The 19052-nt window shown below is 43.4% G+C and overlaps 2 protein-coding genes across 2 annotated transcripts in view; one reads left to right on the top strand and one right to left on the bottom strand.

Annotated features, from left to right (window-relative positions):
* Window positions 1-1862, bottom strand: part of POLH (DNA polymerase eta) — a 37298-nt gene extending 35436 nt beyond the window's left edge. The window contains exon 1 of the mRNA XM_003923038.3: window positions 1562-1862. The gene's annotated coding sequence lies outside the window, so the exon portion shown is untranslated. The remainder of the gene's footprint in view (window positions 1-1561) is intronic.
* Window positions 1863-1960: 98 nt separating this feature from the next.
* XPO5 (exportin 5) overlaps window positions 1961-19052 on the top strand; it is a 50659-nt gene continuing 33567 nt past the window's right edge. Inside the window, exons 1-11 of the mRNA XM_003923035.3 lie at window positions 1961-2248; window positions 5068-5189; window positions 6089-6161; window positions 7604-7741; window positions 7918-8100; window positions 9594-9620; window positions 10633-10818; window positions 12626-12702; window positions 15350-15449; window positions 16952-17035; window positions 17658-17783. Coding sequence (XP_003923084.1) covers window positions 2144-2248; window positions 5068-5189; window positions 6089-6161; window positions 7604-7741; window positions 7918-8100; window positions 9594-9620; window positions 10633-10818; window positions 12626-12702; window positions 15350-15449; window positions 16952-17035; window positions 17658-17783 — 1221 coding nt within the window. The 5' untranslated portion in view covers window positions 1961-2143. The remainder of the gene's footprint in view (window positions 2249-5067; window positions 5190-6088; window positions 6162-7603; window positions 7742-7917; window positions 8101-9593; window positions 9621-10632; window positions 10819-12625; window positions 12703-15349; window positions 15450-16951; window positions 17036-17657; window positions 17784-19052) is intronic.

The following is a 19052-nucleotide window of genomic DNA, read 5'->3' as shown; positions in this document are numbered from 1 at the left end:
TTCTCCTGCCTCAGCCTCCCTAGTAGCTGGGATGACAGGCAGGCACACCACTCTGCCCAGCTAACATTTTTGTATTTTTAGTAGAGACAAGGTTTTGCCATGTTGGCCAGGCTGCTTTAAATTGTATTGATATCTGACTGCCACAACTATATATACTAATTTAATCGGTATTATGACCTGGGCATGGGATTTTTAAAGGCTCTCCAAGTGATTCCCATATGCAGCAGTTTGGGAGCCAAGACCTATATAAGACAATGGAAACAACAGCAATCCATGATTCAAATAAGAGCAACACCGGTTATACAGTTGAGTGAGCACCCAACTGTATTCTAAAAAAAGTTTTTCAAAAACTAACATTCATCTTGAAAAAAACATGTCCTAAAAACAAAACAAAAAAAAAAGAAAAAACCATGTCTTATAACTGCAAAGCAGAAGGATGAGTGAAAAAAAATTAGGAAAATCAGAGTAATCCACCATTAATTCCCTGTAAATTCCAATCAACCACTTGCCTCAAACAGGCAGAATGTGATACTTAAAACATTTACAATTTAAAATCGTAAGATGTCAGAAATCCCTTTACTTTGAAGTGGCTCTTCTGTAGTACTGGAACAGATGAAGCCAACAAATAGGAAATGCACTGTCACAAAACAAAACAAAAACAACCCACTGGCTAAGCACCATATTAGATCCAAATACCAGAAGTGGGGCAGGAATAGGAAGCAGTGATTTATGTTCAGAGAACATTTTACTAAGCACACAATCAGAAAAACAGATCTGCAGACGTTAACAGATAATAAAGCCGTTGAGGTTTTCAGTTTATGTATTTACCCAAGAAAGCAAGAGCTTTGTTTATTTTTGAGACGGAGTTTCGGTCTGTCGCCCAGGCTGGAGTAAAATGGCGCGATCTCCGCTCACAGCAACCTCCGACTCCCGGGTTCAAGCGATTCTCCTGCCTCAGCCTTTCGAGTGGTTAGGACTACAGGCGCCCGCCACCACGCCCGGCTACTTTCTGTATTTTTGGTAGAGACGGGGTTTCTCCAAGTTGGCCAGGCTGGTCACGAAATCCTGACTTCAGGTGATCCGCCCGTCTCGGCTTCCCAAAGTGCTGGGATTACAGGCGTGAGCCACGGCGCCCGGCCAAGAGTTTTATAAAGATGGAAAAGGAAACACACTTTCTGCCCAAACCATGTTTTTGGATAAGGACTACACTACTTTGAAATCCTTGTATATAGCACTTGGTCAGTTATGAAAACCGCACAAACCTTCACTAATTGCATTATTCCTCTTTAAACATCTCAATTTACTTCAATCCGCACAAAACAAGTTTGGTCCCCACCAGGTAATAATACATGCAGAGGTTTAAGAACTACAGGGAAAAACATTTTTTTTTTTTTTTTAACAAGAAAAATCTTAGAGGACAGTACCAGGGCCTTATCCCTGTTAGCATGATTTCTATTTCACATAACGTCGGCCCAGTCACCGCTACATCATAATAAAACCAACAGCCAAGGCAACATAGAAAGTCTGAAACACAGTGACAGTGAACAATTCCATTTCTTACCAAGGTAACGAACACCTGGCAAAACTGCCAACAGCTGGTGCAGCAAACGCTGGGATCGGCGTCCACTGGAAGGAAAACGGAGAGGCTCTTGAATATCTTTTCGCCTTTCTGGGAGCGGACCAGTGAGTTTCGACCGAGATTTATTTCCCGTGACGACGGAGAAACCGAGAAGTAGTCGTAAAGGATCCTGCCCGGGCAACCGCCCCCACAGCCCAGCAGGAATCAGCCAGAAGCGGCGCGCCCAGCCAAGAAGCAGGCAGACTGAGGTCGGACAGCGCGCTCACTGCGAAGGGCCGTTGACGCGGCTGCGCACCGTGGCCCTTCCGCCTCCAGCCCCGCCCACCCAGGCTCAACCGTCACACGGGAGCCGCCACTTCCGCGTGCGCGTGCGCAGTGGCAGGCCGGGCGCGTGCGCAGCGCCGGTTTCCCAGCTCGAGCTGCTGCTACTGCTCCTCCTCCAGCTTTCCACCCCCCCGCTGGCCCCCGCGGCCCGGTACCAACGGGTGGTCCCGCCGAGGGAGCTATCGTGCCTCGTGATCCCGGGACTGCAGTGGTGTGCGCTCTTGGCGCGTGGCGCTAGGCATGGCGATGGATCAAGTGAACGCGCTGTGCGAGCAGCTGGTGAAAGCGGTGACGGTCATGATGGACCCCAGCTCCACCCAGCGCTACCGTCTGGAAGCCCTCAAGGTAGCTGGGGTCCTGGCTCCCTGGGCCGGTCTCGACACCCTCTGCCAGCCCCAGCAGCTCCGCGCCGCCTGTAACTGGGGTAGTCTCCCGCCCACGCGGCCCCTAGACCTCCTTTCCCAACTCCCTGGGATCTTCCCCTTAGGGCCCTCCTCGCCTCTCCCAAACCCCCGCCTTGTCTACCCGCCGCTCCTGCACTTTGCCTGGGACACTCCAGGCTCTAGCTACTGCTTCTCATCTAGCCGCGGCTACCCACAGCCCTCTCCTCCCCCTTTTCTCGCTTCTGTGCAGTTGTCCGGACCACGACCCTCGCTCATTTTCATTCCCCAAGCCCCACATCCTCTCGCCTTCCCGAGGGGCACGTGCAGATCCCGCCCCCAACACCACCAGCTTCAATCTTTATGGTCTCCCTTGCCCTAAACCTTTTCCTACTGACCCACTCCCCTGACCCGAACTGACCGAGCCCCAGCCTCTCTAGTGCCCTTATGCCTATATCCTTTAACATCTCTCGCTAACTTTCGTTTGTATCTTGGGCATTTTCTGGGGTAATTCTCACACCTCCACTTCTTCCATGTTTCTGAGTGTGATATTATTAGGCTATTTTGTGCAAAGATGAACTTCTAACACTTACTTTGCATTTTAACAAGGGCACTTTGGTTTCCTGAAAGTAGTTTGCTTGAGACCCGAATGCTCTGCTTTTGGGACCGACTCATGTTGCAGTTCTGGGGTGCTAATACAGTCCAAGCTTACTTGCGCATAAAACAATGTATGTGGACTGTGAGAAATGGCCGTTTAGGAGAATATTCTTGTGCTTGTGCTGTACATTTTTAAAGTGATGTTAGCTTCGAAAAAGAAAGTAAACACCACTTGGAGGAAACGTTACAACATGTAGATGTTTGCCACGGGGTTTGGAATCAAGCAATTGAGTCCTATTAGTTTGATTTTTATTATTAAAATTTAAAATAGACACAGAAGTGGAGAGAATATGATAGTGATTCTGCATGTTCCTGTCACCTAAATTCAGCAGTTAAGGATTTTACCACATTTGCTTTTTCCACTGTCTATCCTCTCTCCCCGCCTCAAAGGTTTTTTTTTTTTTTGAGACGGAGTTTCGCGCGTTACCCCGGCTGGAGTGCAGTGGCGCGATCTCGGCTCACCGCAACCTCCGCCTCCTGGGTTCAGGCAATTCTGCTTCCTCAGCCTCCTTAGTAGCTGGGATTACAGGCATGCGCCACCATGCCCAGCTAATTTTTTGTATTTTTAGTAGAGACGGGGTTTCACCATGTTGACCAGGATGGTCTTGGTCTCTTGACCTCGTGATCCAGTGGTGCCCTGGTGCCTGTAATCCCAGCTGAGGCATGAGAATCGCTTGAACCCGGGAGGCAAAGGTTGCAGTGGGCTGAGATGGAGCCACTGCACACCCCAGCCTGGGTGTCAAGTGAGACTCTGTCTTTTTTTTTTTTTTTTTTTTTTTTGAGACGGAGTTTCGCTCTTGTTACCCAGGCTGGAGTGCAATGGCGCGATGTCAGCTCACGCAACCTCCGCCTCCTGGGTTCAGGCAATTCTCCTGCCTCAGCCTCCTGAGTAGCTGGGATTACAGGCACGCGCCACCATGCCCAGCTAATTTTTTTTGTATTTTTAGTCGAGACGGGTTTCACCATGTTGACCAGGATGGTCTCGATCTCTTGACCTCGTGATCCACCCGCCTCGGCCTCCCAAAGTGCTGGGATTACAGGCTTGAGCCACCGCGCCCGGCCGCCTCAAAGGTTTTTAAAGGAAACCCTAGAAATTATTTCACCCCTATGTACATCAGGGGGATGTCTCTAATAATTTCTTATTCCTTTAGGTCCATTTTTTTCCAACATTAGTAGAGCTACTGTTGACCATAGCATGGAAAAAATCTGGAACCATCACGGTGAAAGGGATGTTTATCAGTTCTTTATTCGCAATATATGTAAACGTGTATATACATCTTTTCATAAAATAAAGTGAACGCCACTTGGAGGAAATGTTACATATGAAAGGTTTTGTGTATTTTATATTTATATTTTTATATTACATACATACTTTTAAAGCAGCTGTGCTTGGAGAGCCATATAATGTTGATGTAGGTTTTGCAACTTAAACATGTAGCTTAGGTTGGAGTTTCTTTTTGGGATAGAATCTCTGGTTGCCCGGGCTGGAATGCAATGGGAAGATCTCAGCTCACTGCAGCCTTGACGTCCCGAGCTCAGGTGATTCTCCTACCACTTGTGCCTCCTCAGTAGCTAGGACTACAGGCACTTTCCACCACGCCTGGCTAATTTTTAAAAATATTTTTAGTAGGCTGGGTGCAGTGGCTCACACCTGTAATCCCAACACTTTGGGAGGCTGAGGTGGGTGGATCATCTGAGGTTAGGAGTTCAAGACCTGCCTGGTCAACATGGTGAAACCCTGTTTCTACCCAAAATACAAAAATTAGCTGGGTGTGGTGGCATGCACCTGTAGTCCCAGCTACTTGGGAGGCTGAGGCAGGAGAATTTCTTGAACCTGGGAGGTGAAGGTTGCAGTGAGCCAAGATCGCGCCACTGCAGTCCAGTCTGGGTGACAGAGCAAGATGCAAAAAAAAAAAAAAATTTTTTTTTAGTAGAGATGGAGTTTCGCCATGTTGCCCAGGCTAGTCTCGAACTCCTGGACTCAAGCAGTCCACCATCTCGGCCTCCCAGAGTGCTGGGACAGGTGTGAGCCACCGCACCCAGCTCTGGTTGGAGTTTCTTAATATGAAATTCTTTTAGTCCCTATTCTCTCAGCCCTCCAAAAGAAACTCTAACTTCTTCTTTCAGTTTTGTGAAGAGTTTAAAGAAAAGTGTCCTATCTGTGTCCCCTGTGGCTTGAGGTTGGCTGAGAAAACACAAATTGCCATCGTCAGACATTTTGGCCTTCAGATCCTGGAACACGTTGTCAAGTAAGGAGCTCTTGGAACAGATCTTTATATTTTATATAATCTGTAGAGATGCTGTTTAGGTGAGTAGAGAAGAGCAATCTCTAAGAAGAAAGGAATAATCCCCTAGATGTTATCAGAACCTCACAGGAGCTCTCATTCAAGATTTAACCTTTTCTTCATTCATATGAAGTGTGTGGTACATATTACCCATTCAACAAATACTACCTGTCATTTAGCCAACACTTACTGAGCTCTGACCTTATGCCAGTAGCCTTTGAAGCCTTTTTAGAATAATGCAAAGTATAGGTCAGTAAATCTCTGATAGGCAGTGGCTTCTCTCTTTCTGTCTCTCTCTCTCTCACTCTGTGTGTGTGTGTGTGTGTGTGTGTGTGTGTGTGCCTTCTCTGAGAGGCACATCGAAAGCAGGATTATATGAGAATAACTGAAAACCCCTCCTAACCTGATTCTCCTACCCTCAACACCTATTAGAAGAGGCAGCCATTAAGACTTAGCCATGGTTTTTCCATAATTATGCTATTATTTTGTAAGCCAGCACAGAAAATGAGTGATGTCAAGATTGCATTTTCTGAAAAGCAAGTACATTGTTGCAGTTGACATAGGTGTGTATTCACTTTTGGCCCATCAATAAAATGAGGAAAAGCTGATTTGTGGTACAAATTTTGTGCGGATTCCAGTTAATGGACCACTGTGTATATAAAGTCTTTTCCCAAGAATTTTTCTGTTAGTATTTTGGTTAAATGTAGACCATTTTTGTCCATTTGTTGAAGGGTACAAAATCAAAAGTATAATTTCTTAGTGAAATCTCCAGAATATAATCAAATATAGAAATCAGTGCTATTCTCTTGTAAAGAGAAGACTTCTAATGTAATTCTATTGACTTTATGCATTTTGGTGGCCAGGTTTCGGTGGAATGGCATGTCTCGATTGGAGAAGGTCTATCTGAAGAACAGTGTCATGGAGCTGACTGCAAACGTAAGGAATGGGTGGCTGGGAGACATGTTTCCAAGGTAGTTTAGACAAAGCATGACTTCTTCAATATAGAGTTTGTGTAAAAATTCAATGGTTCTAAATAGGTCAGACAGCACAAGAAATTATAATTCAGGCCAGGCACAGTGACTCACACCTGTAATGCTGGCACTTTGGGAAGCTGAGGTAGGAGGATCACCTGCGTCTGAGAATTCGAGAGCAATTTGGGCAACACAGTGAGACCCCATCTCTACCAAAAATATAAAAATTAGCTGAGGTGAGAGGATTGCCTGAGTCTAGGAGGTTCAGGCTGTAGTAAGGTGTGATAGTGCCGTGGCAATCCAGCCTGTGCAAGACCCTATCAGGAGAAAAAACAAAACAGAAAGCATATTACAGCATATGTCTCTTTCTAGGTTTAATTAATCACTCTTATATATTGACTTCTATTTTCTAAATTATAAAGACAGGGCAGAGGGGATTAAATATTTTCAACAAATCAATAAGATTCTTAGATCTAACTTAGATTGAAACACTGTCTATTGTATTTTCTTTTATTCTAAACAACTGCTTTGTGATACTAATGATGAAAAACATGCAGAATGAATTTGTTTCAAGTATTAGAATATGGCTTTTTTTCTTTCTTTTTTTTTTTTTTTTTTGAGAGAGGGTCTCACTCTCTTGCTCGGGCTGGATTGCATTAGCGTGATCACAGCTCACTGCAACTCCGAACTCCTGCGCTCAAGTGATCTTCCTGCCTTAGCCTCCCAAGTAGCTGGGATTATAGGCATGCCCAGCTAATTTTGCTTTTGTTTTTAAAGAGACAGGGTCTTGCTCTGTTTCCCAGGCTAGTCTGGTCTCAAACCCCGGGCCTCAAGCAATCCACCCACCTTGGCTTTCCCAAATCCTGAGATTACAGGTGTGATGACTGGATGACTGTCCCTATAAACACAAAGCAGGATATGACTTTAAACATGTTCAAAATTATAGCCTTCTTTCTTTCTTTAACTAAAAGACGTGAAAGATGGAATCTGTATCTCCTAATACTTCTGTGTCTTCTAATATTAGAACTATTGGTAAAATACTTATTTGCTCCTTAATACTCTTCTGTTTTACCAGCTACTCACTATACTCCTTATTTCCATACTCTTCCTCCCTGGTCTTCTGCAAACCGAAACAACCAATATGAGAATCTTCATTTTGCAAAGGATAATGATTCATTCTAGCTCTATGTGACAGCCATTTTATTAGGTGATGCAACCCTCACTTAAGCTTTAAGTGAAAGAATGATTAGCGAGAATGCAGGACAGGTGACTCAGGCATGAAGAACAGGTTCGTTCTGTTTGGTTTAAAAGTAGGCCTGCTGATAAATTTTGTATAATTCTACAGCCCAGCTTTTTTTCTGGAATCCAGTCTTGCATATCTCTTAAAAATCTCTTGTTCTTTTTCAGGGAACATTGAACATTTTGGAAGAGGAGAACCATATTAAGGATGCTCTATCTCGAATTGTAGTGGAAATGATCAAGCGAGAGTGGCCACAGCATTGGCCTGACATGCTAATAGAATTGGACATCCTTTCCAAACAAGGGGTATGAAACACAGCTGTATCAGTTTGGCATACTTTTCCTTGGAACAAACTTCAGGGTTTGTTGTTTGATTTTGTTCATGGTTTTGTTTTTTTTTTTGGCAACAGAAAATAGCCTTTGGATATACATAAAATGAAAAGATACTTTAGTTTTTAACTAGCTTATTTTTGTTGGTATAGGAAACACAGACAGAATTGGTGATGTTCATCCTTTTGCGACTGGCAGAGGATGTAGTGACTTTTCAGACACTTCCCCCTCAAAGAAGAAGGGACATCCAGCAAACATTAACTCAGAACATGGAAAGCATCTTCAGTTTTCTGCTTAACACACTTCAAGAAAATGTAAACAAATACCAACAAGCGGTAAGGGATACCCCTACCTATAAAAATTATATTTTCCAATATTAGTGTTTTTTATTACTCTTTCAGTAAGGAACTAGGACGTCTAGGTCAGCAAAATAAAAGGCTATTTTATAAGCAAAACAACAACAAAACTAGGAAATGAGAAAACCTAGAGCTCATTTTCTTTTCTTTCCTTTTCTTTCTTTCTTTTTTTTTTTTTTTTTTTTGAGATGGAGTTTTGCTCTTGTTACCCAGGCTGGAGTGCAATGGCGCAATCTCGGCTCACCGCAACCTCCGCCTCCTGGGCTCAGGCAATTCTCCTGCCTCAGCCTCCTAAGTAGCTGGGATTACAGGCATGCACCACCACGCCCAGCTAGTTTTTTTGTATTTTTAGTAGAGACGGGGTTTCACCATGTTGACCAGGATGGTCTCGATCTTTCGACCTCGTGATCCACCCGCCTCGGCCTCCCAAAGTGCTGGGATTACAGGCTTGAGCCACCGCGCCCGGCTTTTTTTTTTTTTTTTTTTTTAAGAGACAGGGATCTTGGCTTACTGCAGCCTCCACCTCCAGCGTTCAAGTGATTCTCCTACCTCAACCTCCCAAGTAGCTGGGACTATAGGTGTGTGCCACCACGCCTGGCTAATTTTTTATTTTTAGTAGAGACGAGGTTTCACCGTGTTAGCCAGGCTGGTCTCGAACTCCTAACTTCAGGTGACCCACCTGCCTTGCTCTCCCAAAGTGCTGGGGTAACAGGTGTGAGCCACGGTGCCCAGCCCTAGGTGTTAATTTTATTTTCAGAGGTTCGTTAGGAAAATACTAAAAAATTTTTTTTTGAGAGGGAGTCTTGCTCTGTCATTCAGACTGGAGTGCAATGGCACAGTCCTGGCTCACTGCAAGCTCTGCCTCCTGGGTTCAAGTGATTTTCCTGCCGCAGCTTCCTGAGTAGCTGAGATTACAGGTTCCTGCTACCATGCCCAGCTGATTTTTGTCTTTTTGGTAGAGCTGGGTTTTCACCATGTTGGTCAGGCTGGTCTCAAACTCCGGATCTCAAATAATCCGCCTGCCTCGGCCTGGGATTAAATAGGCAGGTGTAAGCCACCGTTTCTGATCTTAAAATTAGGCATATAAAATTTATGCTTATAAGTTAACATTTTATGCCTCTGTAGGGAATTTGAAAATAAGGATAAAAATCAACCATATTTGTGTATTCACTGAGTAGCCATTATTTTGATATATTTGACATCCAGTATTTTTGAGTACATGATTTTCATGTACTTAAGCCATACATACATGGATACATGGTCATAAATTGTATTCACATGCTTCTGACTTCATTTGTTCTCTCTAGGGGAATATCAGTTATGCATTCTTAGTAAAGTTGTGTTGTTTTCCAAGATTAATAATTGCATATATTTAAGAATAATTATTTAAGGGCATTGATCTTGGAGGGGTAGAATGTTACCGTGTGGCCTTTTGCTCATTAAAAACACTGGATCTTTATACTTCCTTTCAGAAGACAGATGCTTCTCAGGAGTCAAAGGTAAGAGCTCTTTATAGGAGACCTTTGAGGCTTTCAGGTGGCGGGATACATGCACCTAGTGGATGGTGACCTCAGCCTTGCTTGTGTTATATTGTTTTGTTTTGGAGACAGGGTCTTTCTCTGTGCCCAGGCTGGAGTGCAGTTGTGTGATCTCAACTCACTGTAGCCACAACCTTCCCAGCTCAAGTGATCTTCTCACCTCAACTTCATGAGTAGCTGGGAATACAGGTGTGTACCACCATGTCCAGCTAATACTTTTTATAGAGACAGGGTCTCTGTGTTGCTTAGGCTGGTCTTGAACTCCTGGCTTCAAGTAATCCTCCAGCCTTGACCTCCCAAAGTGACCATGGGCCACTCCGTCCATCCTTTGTTTTTGATCACTGAGCTATGGTGGAAGTGAAGTAAGACATTTTTTTTTTTTTGAGACAGGGTCTTACTTTGTTGCCCAGGCTGGAGTACAGTGATGCAAACGTAGCTCACTGCAGCCTCAACCTCCAGGGCTCAAGTGATTCTAACCTCAGCCTCATGAGTACCTGGGACTGTAGGTACATAACACCATGCCTAATTTGTGTGTGTGTGTGTGTGTGTGTGTGTGTTTTGGTTTGAGTATTTGGGGATTTTTTTTTTTTTTTTTTGAGATAGACGCTGGGTTTCGCCATGTTGCCGAGGCTGGTCTTGAACTCCTGGGATCAGTTGATCCACCCGCCTTGGCCTCCCAAAGTGCTGGCATTACAGGCGTGTGCCACTGCACCCAGCCTTGGGAAGTAAAATGATAAGATTCGGGATTTTGTGAAAAAGACAAAATGGCCACCCATGCCAGTATGGTCTTACTGATGGATGTTAAGAATGCCATTGTTTGAGAAGTGATTGTGTTCCCTACCTATGACTGTTACATGAAAATATTCTTTAAAAAATCATTTTCTTATTTAGAAACTAGGAGTTCAGTTATAACCACAGGTTTCTTATGTGTTATTGAGGACATCATGGTCAAAAGTTATTTCTTTTCTGGTAGGCCCAAGCAAACTGTCGAGTAGGAGTTGCAGCATTGAATACTTTAGCAGGCTATATTGACTGGGTGTCCATGAGTCACATTACTGCTGAAAACTGTAAACTCCTGGAGATACTGTGTTTGCTGTTAAATGAACAGGAACTTCAGTTGGGAGCCGCTGAGTGTCTTCTCATTGCAGTCAGCAGAAAAGTAAGTTACCACTTCAAACTGACTTTTATCCTTAGAGTCTCTGAAGTAGGCTATGTATTGTTTAATTGCATGTTGTGGCAGAAAGTCATTTAAAGGTTTGGGTTTTATTCCTTGGGGCCAACTTACTATTCCAACCCCCTTGGACAGGAGTTTGCCAATATCCAAGGGATCCCTTGGCAGAATATGGAAATTTGTCAGGCTACGTGGTTCTTGAAACAGCCATGATACTTGGCAATTTACACTTAACAGATAAAAAGTAAATGTTTAAGTTTAAAGCTCACTTAATGAGTGTCAAGAAACCTTGGATGGTGGCTACACTGGGTTTATATCTGTCTCCATATATACATGCATACGTGTGTGTGCGTGTGTGTGTGTGTATACATATATATATATATATATATATATATATATATATAAAATTTTTATTTTTTTAATTGAGACAGTCTCGCTCTGTTACCCAGGCTGGAGTGCAGTGGCATGATCTTGGCTTTCTGCAGTGTCTGCCTCCTGGGTTCCAGCAATTCTTCCGCCTCAGCCTCCTGAGTAGCTGGGACTGCTGGTGCACGTCACCATGCCCAGCTAATTTTTGTTTTTTGTTTTTGAGACAGAGTCTCACTCTTTCACCAGGAGCCAGGCTGGAGTGCAGTGGCACGATCTCAGATCACTTCAACCTTTGCCTCCCGGGTTCAAGCAGTTCTCCTGCCTCAGCCTCCCGAGCAGTTGGGACCACAGGCACGTGCCACCATGCCCAGCTAATTTTTGTATTTTAGTAGAGATGGGGTTTCACTGTATTGGCCAGGATGGTCTCGATCTCCTGACCTTGCGATCCGCCCGCCTCGGCCTCCCAAAGGGCTAGGATTACAGGCATGAGCCACCGTGCCTGGCCTAATTTTTGTATTTTTTTAATAAAGACAAGGTTTCACCATGTTAGCCAGGCTAGTCTTGAACTCCTGACCTCAAGTGATCTGCCCACCTCGGCCTCCCAAAGTGCTGGGATTACAGGCTGAGCCACCAAGCCCAGCCTATATCTGTCTTGGCTAACCAATGGAACCATAAGTCCTTACTCCATAGGAATATTATCCACAAACATAATTTACTTTGCTGTCATATCAGCATTTATTTACTTATTTTTGAGACAGAGTCTCGTTCTGTCGTCTAGGCTGGAGTGCAGTAGCACGATCCCAGTCCTCTCCAACCTCTGCCACCCAGGTTCAAGCAATTTTTCTGCCACAGCCTCTTGAGTAGCTGGGATTATAGACGTGTGGCACCATGCCCGGGTAATTTTTTTTTTTTGAAATAGGAGTCTCACTGTTTCTCAGGCTGGAGCGCAGTGACCCAATCTCAGCTCACTGCAGCCTCTGCCCGGGTTCAAGCGCTTCCCCTGCCTCAGCCTCCCAAGTAGCTGCAACTACAGGTGTGCACCACCACGCCCGACTAATTTTTGTATTTTTAGTAGAGACAGGGTTTCACCATTTTGGCCAGGATGGTCTCAAACTCCTGACCTCGGGTGATCTGCCCACCTCACCCTTCCAGTGTGCTGGGGTTACATGCTGAGCCACCATGTCCAGCCTGCCCAACACATTTAAAAATATAAGTTTATCCTTTTTTGCTAAGCCGATAGTTTTACGAAAGAAAGTGGAAGTTTATCCAGATTTGGTTTTAAAGAATTGGGCTTCTTTCTAGTATCTCACTAAGCTGTGGGGTATATAAGAAATTTTGAAGTCAGTGTATTTGATTATATAGTTATAGAAGATGTTTGTACTCTGAAGTATGGTTTATATGACTGTTTTCCTAAAATTGGGTCTAGGGCAAGTTGGAAGACCGGAAGCCCTTGATGGTCTTATTTGGAGATGTTGCCATGCATTATATACTCTCTGCTGCACAGTGAGTATCTTTTACTTTTCATTGTGTTTTCTAATTTCTTTATCATTTTTCTACCTTATTTGGATATATCTGAATTTTCTTTTTCTTTTTCTTTTTTTTTTTTTGAAATGGGTCTTGTTCTGTCACCCAGGCTGGAATGCAATGGCATAGTCTCGGCTCACTGCAACATCTGTCTCCTGGGATCAAGCAATTTTCCTGTGTTAGCCTCCCCAGTAGCTGAGATTACAGGCATATGCCACCACGCCCGGCTAATTTTTGTATTTTTAGTAGAGACAGCGTTTTGCCGTGTTCGCACGCTGGTCTCGAACTCCTAACCTCAGGTGATCCACCTGCCTTGGCCTCCCAAAGTGCTGGGATTACAGGCGTGAGCTCCTGTTTCTAGCTGAGGTTCTTATTTAAATGCTAGCTGTCAATAGATGGTGTTTTTGGATAAGAAAATTAGGCATTGGCTCACACCTGTAATTCCAGCACTTTGGGAGGCTGAGGCAGTGGGTCACTTGAGGCCAGGAGTTAGAAATCAGTCTGGCCAACATGGTGAAAAATACATGGTGAAACATGTATTTTTTCTACTAAAAATACAAAAATTAGCCAGGTGTGGTGTTGCACCCCTGTAATCCCAGCTACTCAGGAGGCTGAGGCAGGAGATTGTCTTGAACCTGTGAGGCGGAGGTTGCAGTGAGCTGAGATCGCACCACTGCACTCCACTTTGGGCAGCAAAGTAAGATTCTGTCTCCAAAAAAGAAAGAAAATTAGGCAGTCATCCCTGAATGTGGTAGCTAACATTTGTAATCTCAGCACTTGGGAAGGCTAAGGTGGGAGGATTAATTGAGCCGGGGAGATCGAGACCATCCTGGGAAACACGACCGGATTCTTTTCATCTCTACAAAAAAAATACAGAAATTAGTTGGGTGTGGTGTGCACTTATAGTCCCAGCTACTCATAAGGCTTAGGTGGTAGGATCATTGGAGCCGGGAGCAGGCTACTGAGAGCCAGGATCATGCCACTGCACTCCAGCCTGGGCAACAGATTGAGACCTTGTCTCAAAAAAATATAATAATTTTAAAAAGTTTAAAAGTTTATAAAGTAAAAAGTTACAGTAAGCAAAGGTTAATTTATTATTGAAGAAAGGATTTTTGTTTTGTTTTGTTTTCTGAGATGGTGTTTTGTTCTCCTTGCCTGCGCTGGAGTACAATAACATGATCTCGGCTCACCGCAACCTCCACCTCCTGGTGATTCTCCTGCCTCAGCCTCTCAAGTCTGGGATTACAGAGATGTGCCACCACGCCCAGCTAATTTTGTATTTTTGGTAGAGACGGGGTTTCTCCATGTTGGTCAGGCTGGTCTTGAACTCCCAACCTTGAACTCCCAACCTTAGATGATCTGGCCGCCTCAGCCTCTCAAAGTCTGGGATTACAGGCATGAGTCACAGTGCCCTGCCGGAAAATTTTTAAAATAAATTTAGTGGGCCAGGTGCAGTAGCTCATGCTTATAATCACAGCACTTTGGGAGGCCAAGGGATCACCTGAGGTCAGAAGTTCAAGATCAGCCTGGTCAACGTAGTGAAACCCCATCTCTACTAAAAATACAAAAATTACCCAGGCGTGGTGGTTCGTGTCTGTAGTCCTAACTACTCAGGAGGCTGAGGCAGGAGATCACTTGAACCCGAGAGGCAGAGGTTGCAGTGAGCCAGAATTACGATTCTGCACTCCAGCTTAGGTGACAGAGTGAGACTCCATCTCTAAATAAATAAATAAATAAATAAATAAATAAATAAATAAATAAATTTAGTTTAGCCTAAGGATACGGTGTTTATAAAGTCTCCAGTAGTGTTCAGTAATGTCCTAGGCTTCCACATTCATTTACCACCCTGGACTCACCCAGCACAGTTTTCAGTCCTGCAGTCACTCGTGTTAAGTGCCTTTTATAGGTATACCATTTTTTATCATTTATACCATATTTTTACTGCACCTTTTCTGTATTTAGATACACAAATACTTACCATTGTGTTAGAGTTGCCTGCGGCATTGGCAGTAACATGCTGTAGAGGTGACATGCTATAGAGGTTTGTAGCCTAGGGGCAATAGGCTATGCCACATAGCCTAGATGTGTAATAGGCTATTCCTGTTGTGTAAGTTTGTGTAAGCACACTATATAATGTTCAAATAGTGATGAAATTACCTAATGATGCATTTCTCAGTACACATCCCCAGTCATTAAGTGATGCTTCCTCGTACTTTCTTCCAGTTGCTCTAGAAAATACTAAAGCAAGGCCAGGCACAATGGCTCATGCCTTTAATCCCTGTACTTTGGGAGGCTGAGCCATGAAGATCGCTTGGACCCAGAAGTTCAGAACCAGCCTGGGCAACGTGGATGATACTCTCCTCCTCCAGAAGACAGCTAATATGGCTGCTGTTCATACTACTGGTTATTAATTGCTGTTTGTGTGCATATTCCTTTATCATTTCAGGTCAGGTTTTACCACCAAATAAGTTAAAAAATTAAAAATTTTTAATATAGCAAAGCTATTGGAATTCTGCTGAATTACAGACCTGAACTATATGACTTGGAGAAATGAGACACAAAGTAATGTTTTTATTACGACCTTTTAAATTTTGTCGGTGATATAAGGAATTCTCTCATCTTACAGGACTGCTGATGGAGGAGGTTTGGTAGAAAAACATTATGTCTTTCTGAAGAGACTCTGTCAGGTGTTGTGTGCGCTGGGCAATCAGCTGTGTGCATTGCTGGTGAGCTGGTGCTTGCTTTCTGGAGTTTCAAGGCCATTTGGGAAGAAGATTTAGAAACTTAGTTTCAATAAGGGGTTGCAAATGTCATTGATTTTAGCCTGATGGGGCAGTGCCCTACAGGTTTTTGCATGATTCTATAGATTAAATTATCTTAAAAGTGTTTGAGTGATCTAAATTTCTTTTTTTTTTTTTTTTTTTTTGAGATGGAGTTTTCGCTCTTGTTACCCAGGCTGGAGTGCAATGGCGCGATCTTGGCTCACCGCAACCTCCGCCTCCTGGGTTCAGGCAATTCTCCTGCCTCAGCCTCCTGAGTAGCTCGGATTACAGGCACGCGCCACCACGCCCAGCTAATTTTTTGTATTTTTAGTAGAGACGGGGTTTCACTATGTTGACCAGGATGGTCTCGATCTCTTGACCTCGTGATCCACCCGCCTCGGCCTCCCAAAGTGCTGGGATTACAGGCGTGAGCCACCACGCCCGGCCTAAATTTCTTTTAACAATAAAATAGTTATACCAACGTCAGATATCCACATCTATTACTCCATAAAGTCAACGTTGGTTTCTTGTGAGTTTTGATACTTAGAGAACCTCAATCTGCTGAGTGCATTACGCTTTTACATTCTATTAGTCCATGAAACATGGACTTGAATAAAGAACCCTTTTCCCAATCTAAGGGATGTATTATTGGATCACAAAAGACAAACCAATTGACCTGGAAAACTCACCATTAGAGAAATATTGAATACCCAGTCTTATAAGCTGGAAGATAGAACATTGGAACAGACATTTGCAATTGATGTTCTGTTGTCTTGTGGTGGTTTAAATGGTTAGATAGTTAGTTTAGGATAGTTTCAGACATAAGAAACCATTGAGGGGACCAGGTGCAGTGGCTTATGCCCATAATCCCAGCACTTTGGGAGGCCAAGGCGGGCAGATCACCTGAGGTCAGGAGTTTGAGACTAGCCTGGCCAACATGGTGAAACCCTGTATCTACTAAAAACACAAAAATTAGCCGGGCATGGTGGTGCATGCCTGTAATCCCAGCTGCTCAGGAGGCTGAGGTAGGAGAATCACTTGAACCCAGGAGGTAGAGGTTGCAGTGAGCCGAGATCTTGCCACTGCACTCCAGCCTGAGCAACAGAGTGAGACTCCGTCTTAAAAAAAAAAAAAAGAGAGAGAGAAACTATTGAGGGGGTTATTTAATAGGCTGGTTCACAGAGATGTGAATAGGCAAGGTTTGAGGAATTAATACAGACTTACTTTGTCCCTGTAATTTCTGAAATGAATATTTTTTTATTTTACTATTTGACCACAGAATGGGTTTTAATGATGATTATTGAGTAGATAAAGTAACTTTCCTATATTTTAGCCCTAGAAGTGATGCCTTTCTTTAGCCAAAAGGAAATATAAAGTCCTTTTAAAACATTTTTTGAGACTTTGTCTTTATTTCTCCCCTGCTTTTTCTCTCCTGATTTTCTTAATGTAGTGGTCTTCTCCTACAGGGTGTTGATTCTGATGTGGAAACACCATCAAACTTTGGAAAATACCTAGAATCGTTTCTTGCTTTCACAACCCATCCAAGTCAGGTAAACTTTATACACGTAACTTCTCAAAATTTTAGTTAGGTAAACCAGTATCAAGCACTATGTCCTGAAATATTGTAGATCATGTATAAAATGTGACTTTTCAGGCCCTGGGGAATGACCAGTGTCATTTCATTAAGAGAATTATTGGCTCTTCTTCCTGAGCCAAACAATGCACTTGTCTAGGTCAGCAGCTTTTCCTTTTAGGTAATATTCTGGTTGTACTCAGTCATATGTGAGGCGTCCAGGTGATTTAGTACTAAAGTTATAAAGATTTTTAAAAGAAAAGTCTGATTGTGTTATAAAATTAATTTCACTCAGTTCAAAATTGTTCTTCTGATATCACTCTGAGCTTCCAGTATTCTGTCTTGCAAAGAAGAAAAAGTAGTAAAATTCAGTCCACACTCCAGGTAATTTCCCTGACCAACAGCCTGTCTTACTAACATATGGTCCATCCTGAGTAATCATTACTGATGCATTGCAGTAGAGACAGCTTCAAAGTATTGTACAGATTTATTTCTATGAAAAAATGTAGTTGATAACTGCTAAGTAGTAATCTGGGTTAGAATTATTTTGGGTGTAGAATCCAAATCCTTAGACTGTTGTTTTCTTTTTTTCTCTTTAGTTTCTACGCTCTTCAACTCAGATGACTTGGGGAGCCCTCTTCAGGCATGAAATCCTGTCCCATGATCCTTTGCTATTAGCAATAATACCAAAATATCTTCGTGCTTCCATGACTAACTTAGTCAAGGTATATGATGGGAATCTAAACATGTGGAGTGTAGGTGAATACACATAATAAGACTTCAAGACTGGGCACAGTGGCTCACGCCTATAATCTCAGCACTGTGAAAGGCTGAGGTGGGAGGATCGCTTGAGCCCAGGAGTTGGAGACCAGCCTGTGCAACATGGCAAAATCTCATCTCTACTAAAAATACAAAAAACATAGCAGGGCATGGTGGTATACATCTGTAGCCCCAGCTAGTCAGGAGGCTATGGTGGGAGAGTCACCTGAGCTTGGGAAGTTGAGTCTGCAGTGAGCTGAGAGCACACCATTGCACTCCAGCCTAGGCGATGGGAGTAAGACCCTGTCTCGGGGAGAAACAAAAAAAAAAGACTTCTATTGGCATTATTAACAGCCTTTTCTTCATCACTAAGATTCCTTTATTGGACATACTTTCTTATTCCTCAGGAAGAAATCAGTCCTTACTGGTTCTTATAACTGCTCTTCCGTATCAGAGTACTTACATACCATAAGTATTGGGCTAGGTACTAGGGCAAGAGCAGCAACCGTACAATGTGATAATTGCTATTTAGGGGTTAAAAGCAGAATGCTTTGGAAGTACACAGGAGGGTTGAGTCAGGAAGACTCCAAGAGAAGGCAATATCTAACGACTGTTTCTGGAGGCCAGGTGAGAGTTAGGGAGGCAAATGCGGGCAGTGACAGTGAAAGCAAAGATTGTGTACTACCTCAGTGGAAAATTGCTCATGAATTCCCTACTAAGAGCTCTTGCAGTTGACAGATTCTTTTTTTTTTTTTTTTTTTTTTTTTTTTTTTTTGAGACGGAGTTTCGCTCTTGTTACCCAGGCTGGAGTGCAATGGCGCGATCTCGGCTCACCGCAACCTCCGCCTCCAGGGCACATTCAAGGGTCCCCTTATTTTCTTAAGGAATTTGCCTAGCACATAGCACACACTGTGTATTTTCTGCCACGGTCTTCAATACTTTTTTGAATGAAACATACAAAGTTCTACAAGCTTATTCTCCATGTTCAGTCTTTGAGGCAAGTAGTTCTCAATTCTTTCTTCCTTACTGCTTGCTGAAGTATCATTTTGGGCCCTAAAAGAATTCAAGAATTTAATTCTCCCTGAGGAACTTGGAGGATAGCATCAGCTAAAAGTATTCTCTTTTCTACCACTGAGGAATACTGGAACTGGGAGCAAACTGTGGGCCTGTGATAGAACAGAAGTGGTTATTTATCATATAACATCTCATGCAAACCCTTAACTCTTAACTAAATT

Source organism: Saimiri boliviensis, chromosome 4, assembly GCF_048565385.1.
Source record: "Saimiri boliviensis isolate mSaiBol1 chromosome 4, mSaiBol1.pri, whole genome shotgun sequence".
NCBI classification, from domain to species: domain Eukaryota; kingdom Metazoa; phylum Chordata; class Mammalia; order Primates; family Cebidae; genus Saimiri; species Saimiri boliviensis.
The sequence above is the reverse complement of the archived record's forward strand: the minus strand, read 5'-3'. Positions and strand labels throughout refer to the sequence as shown.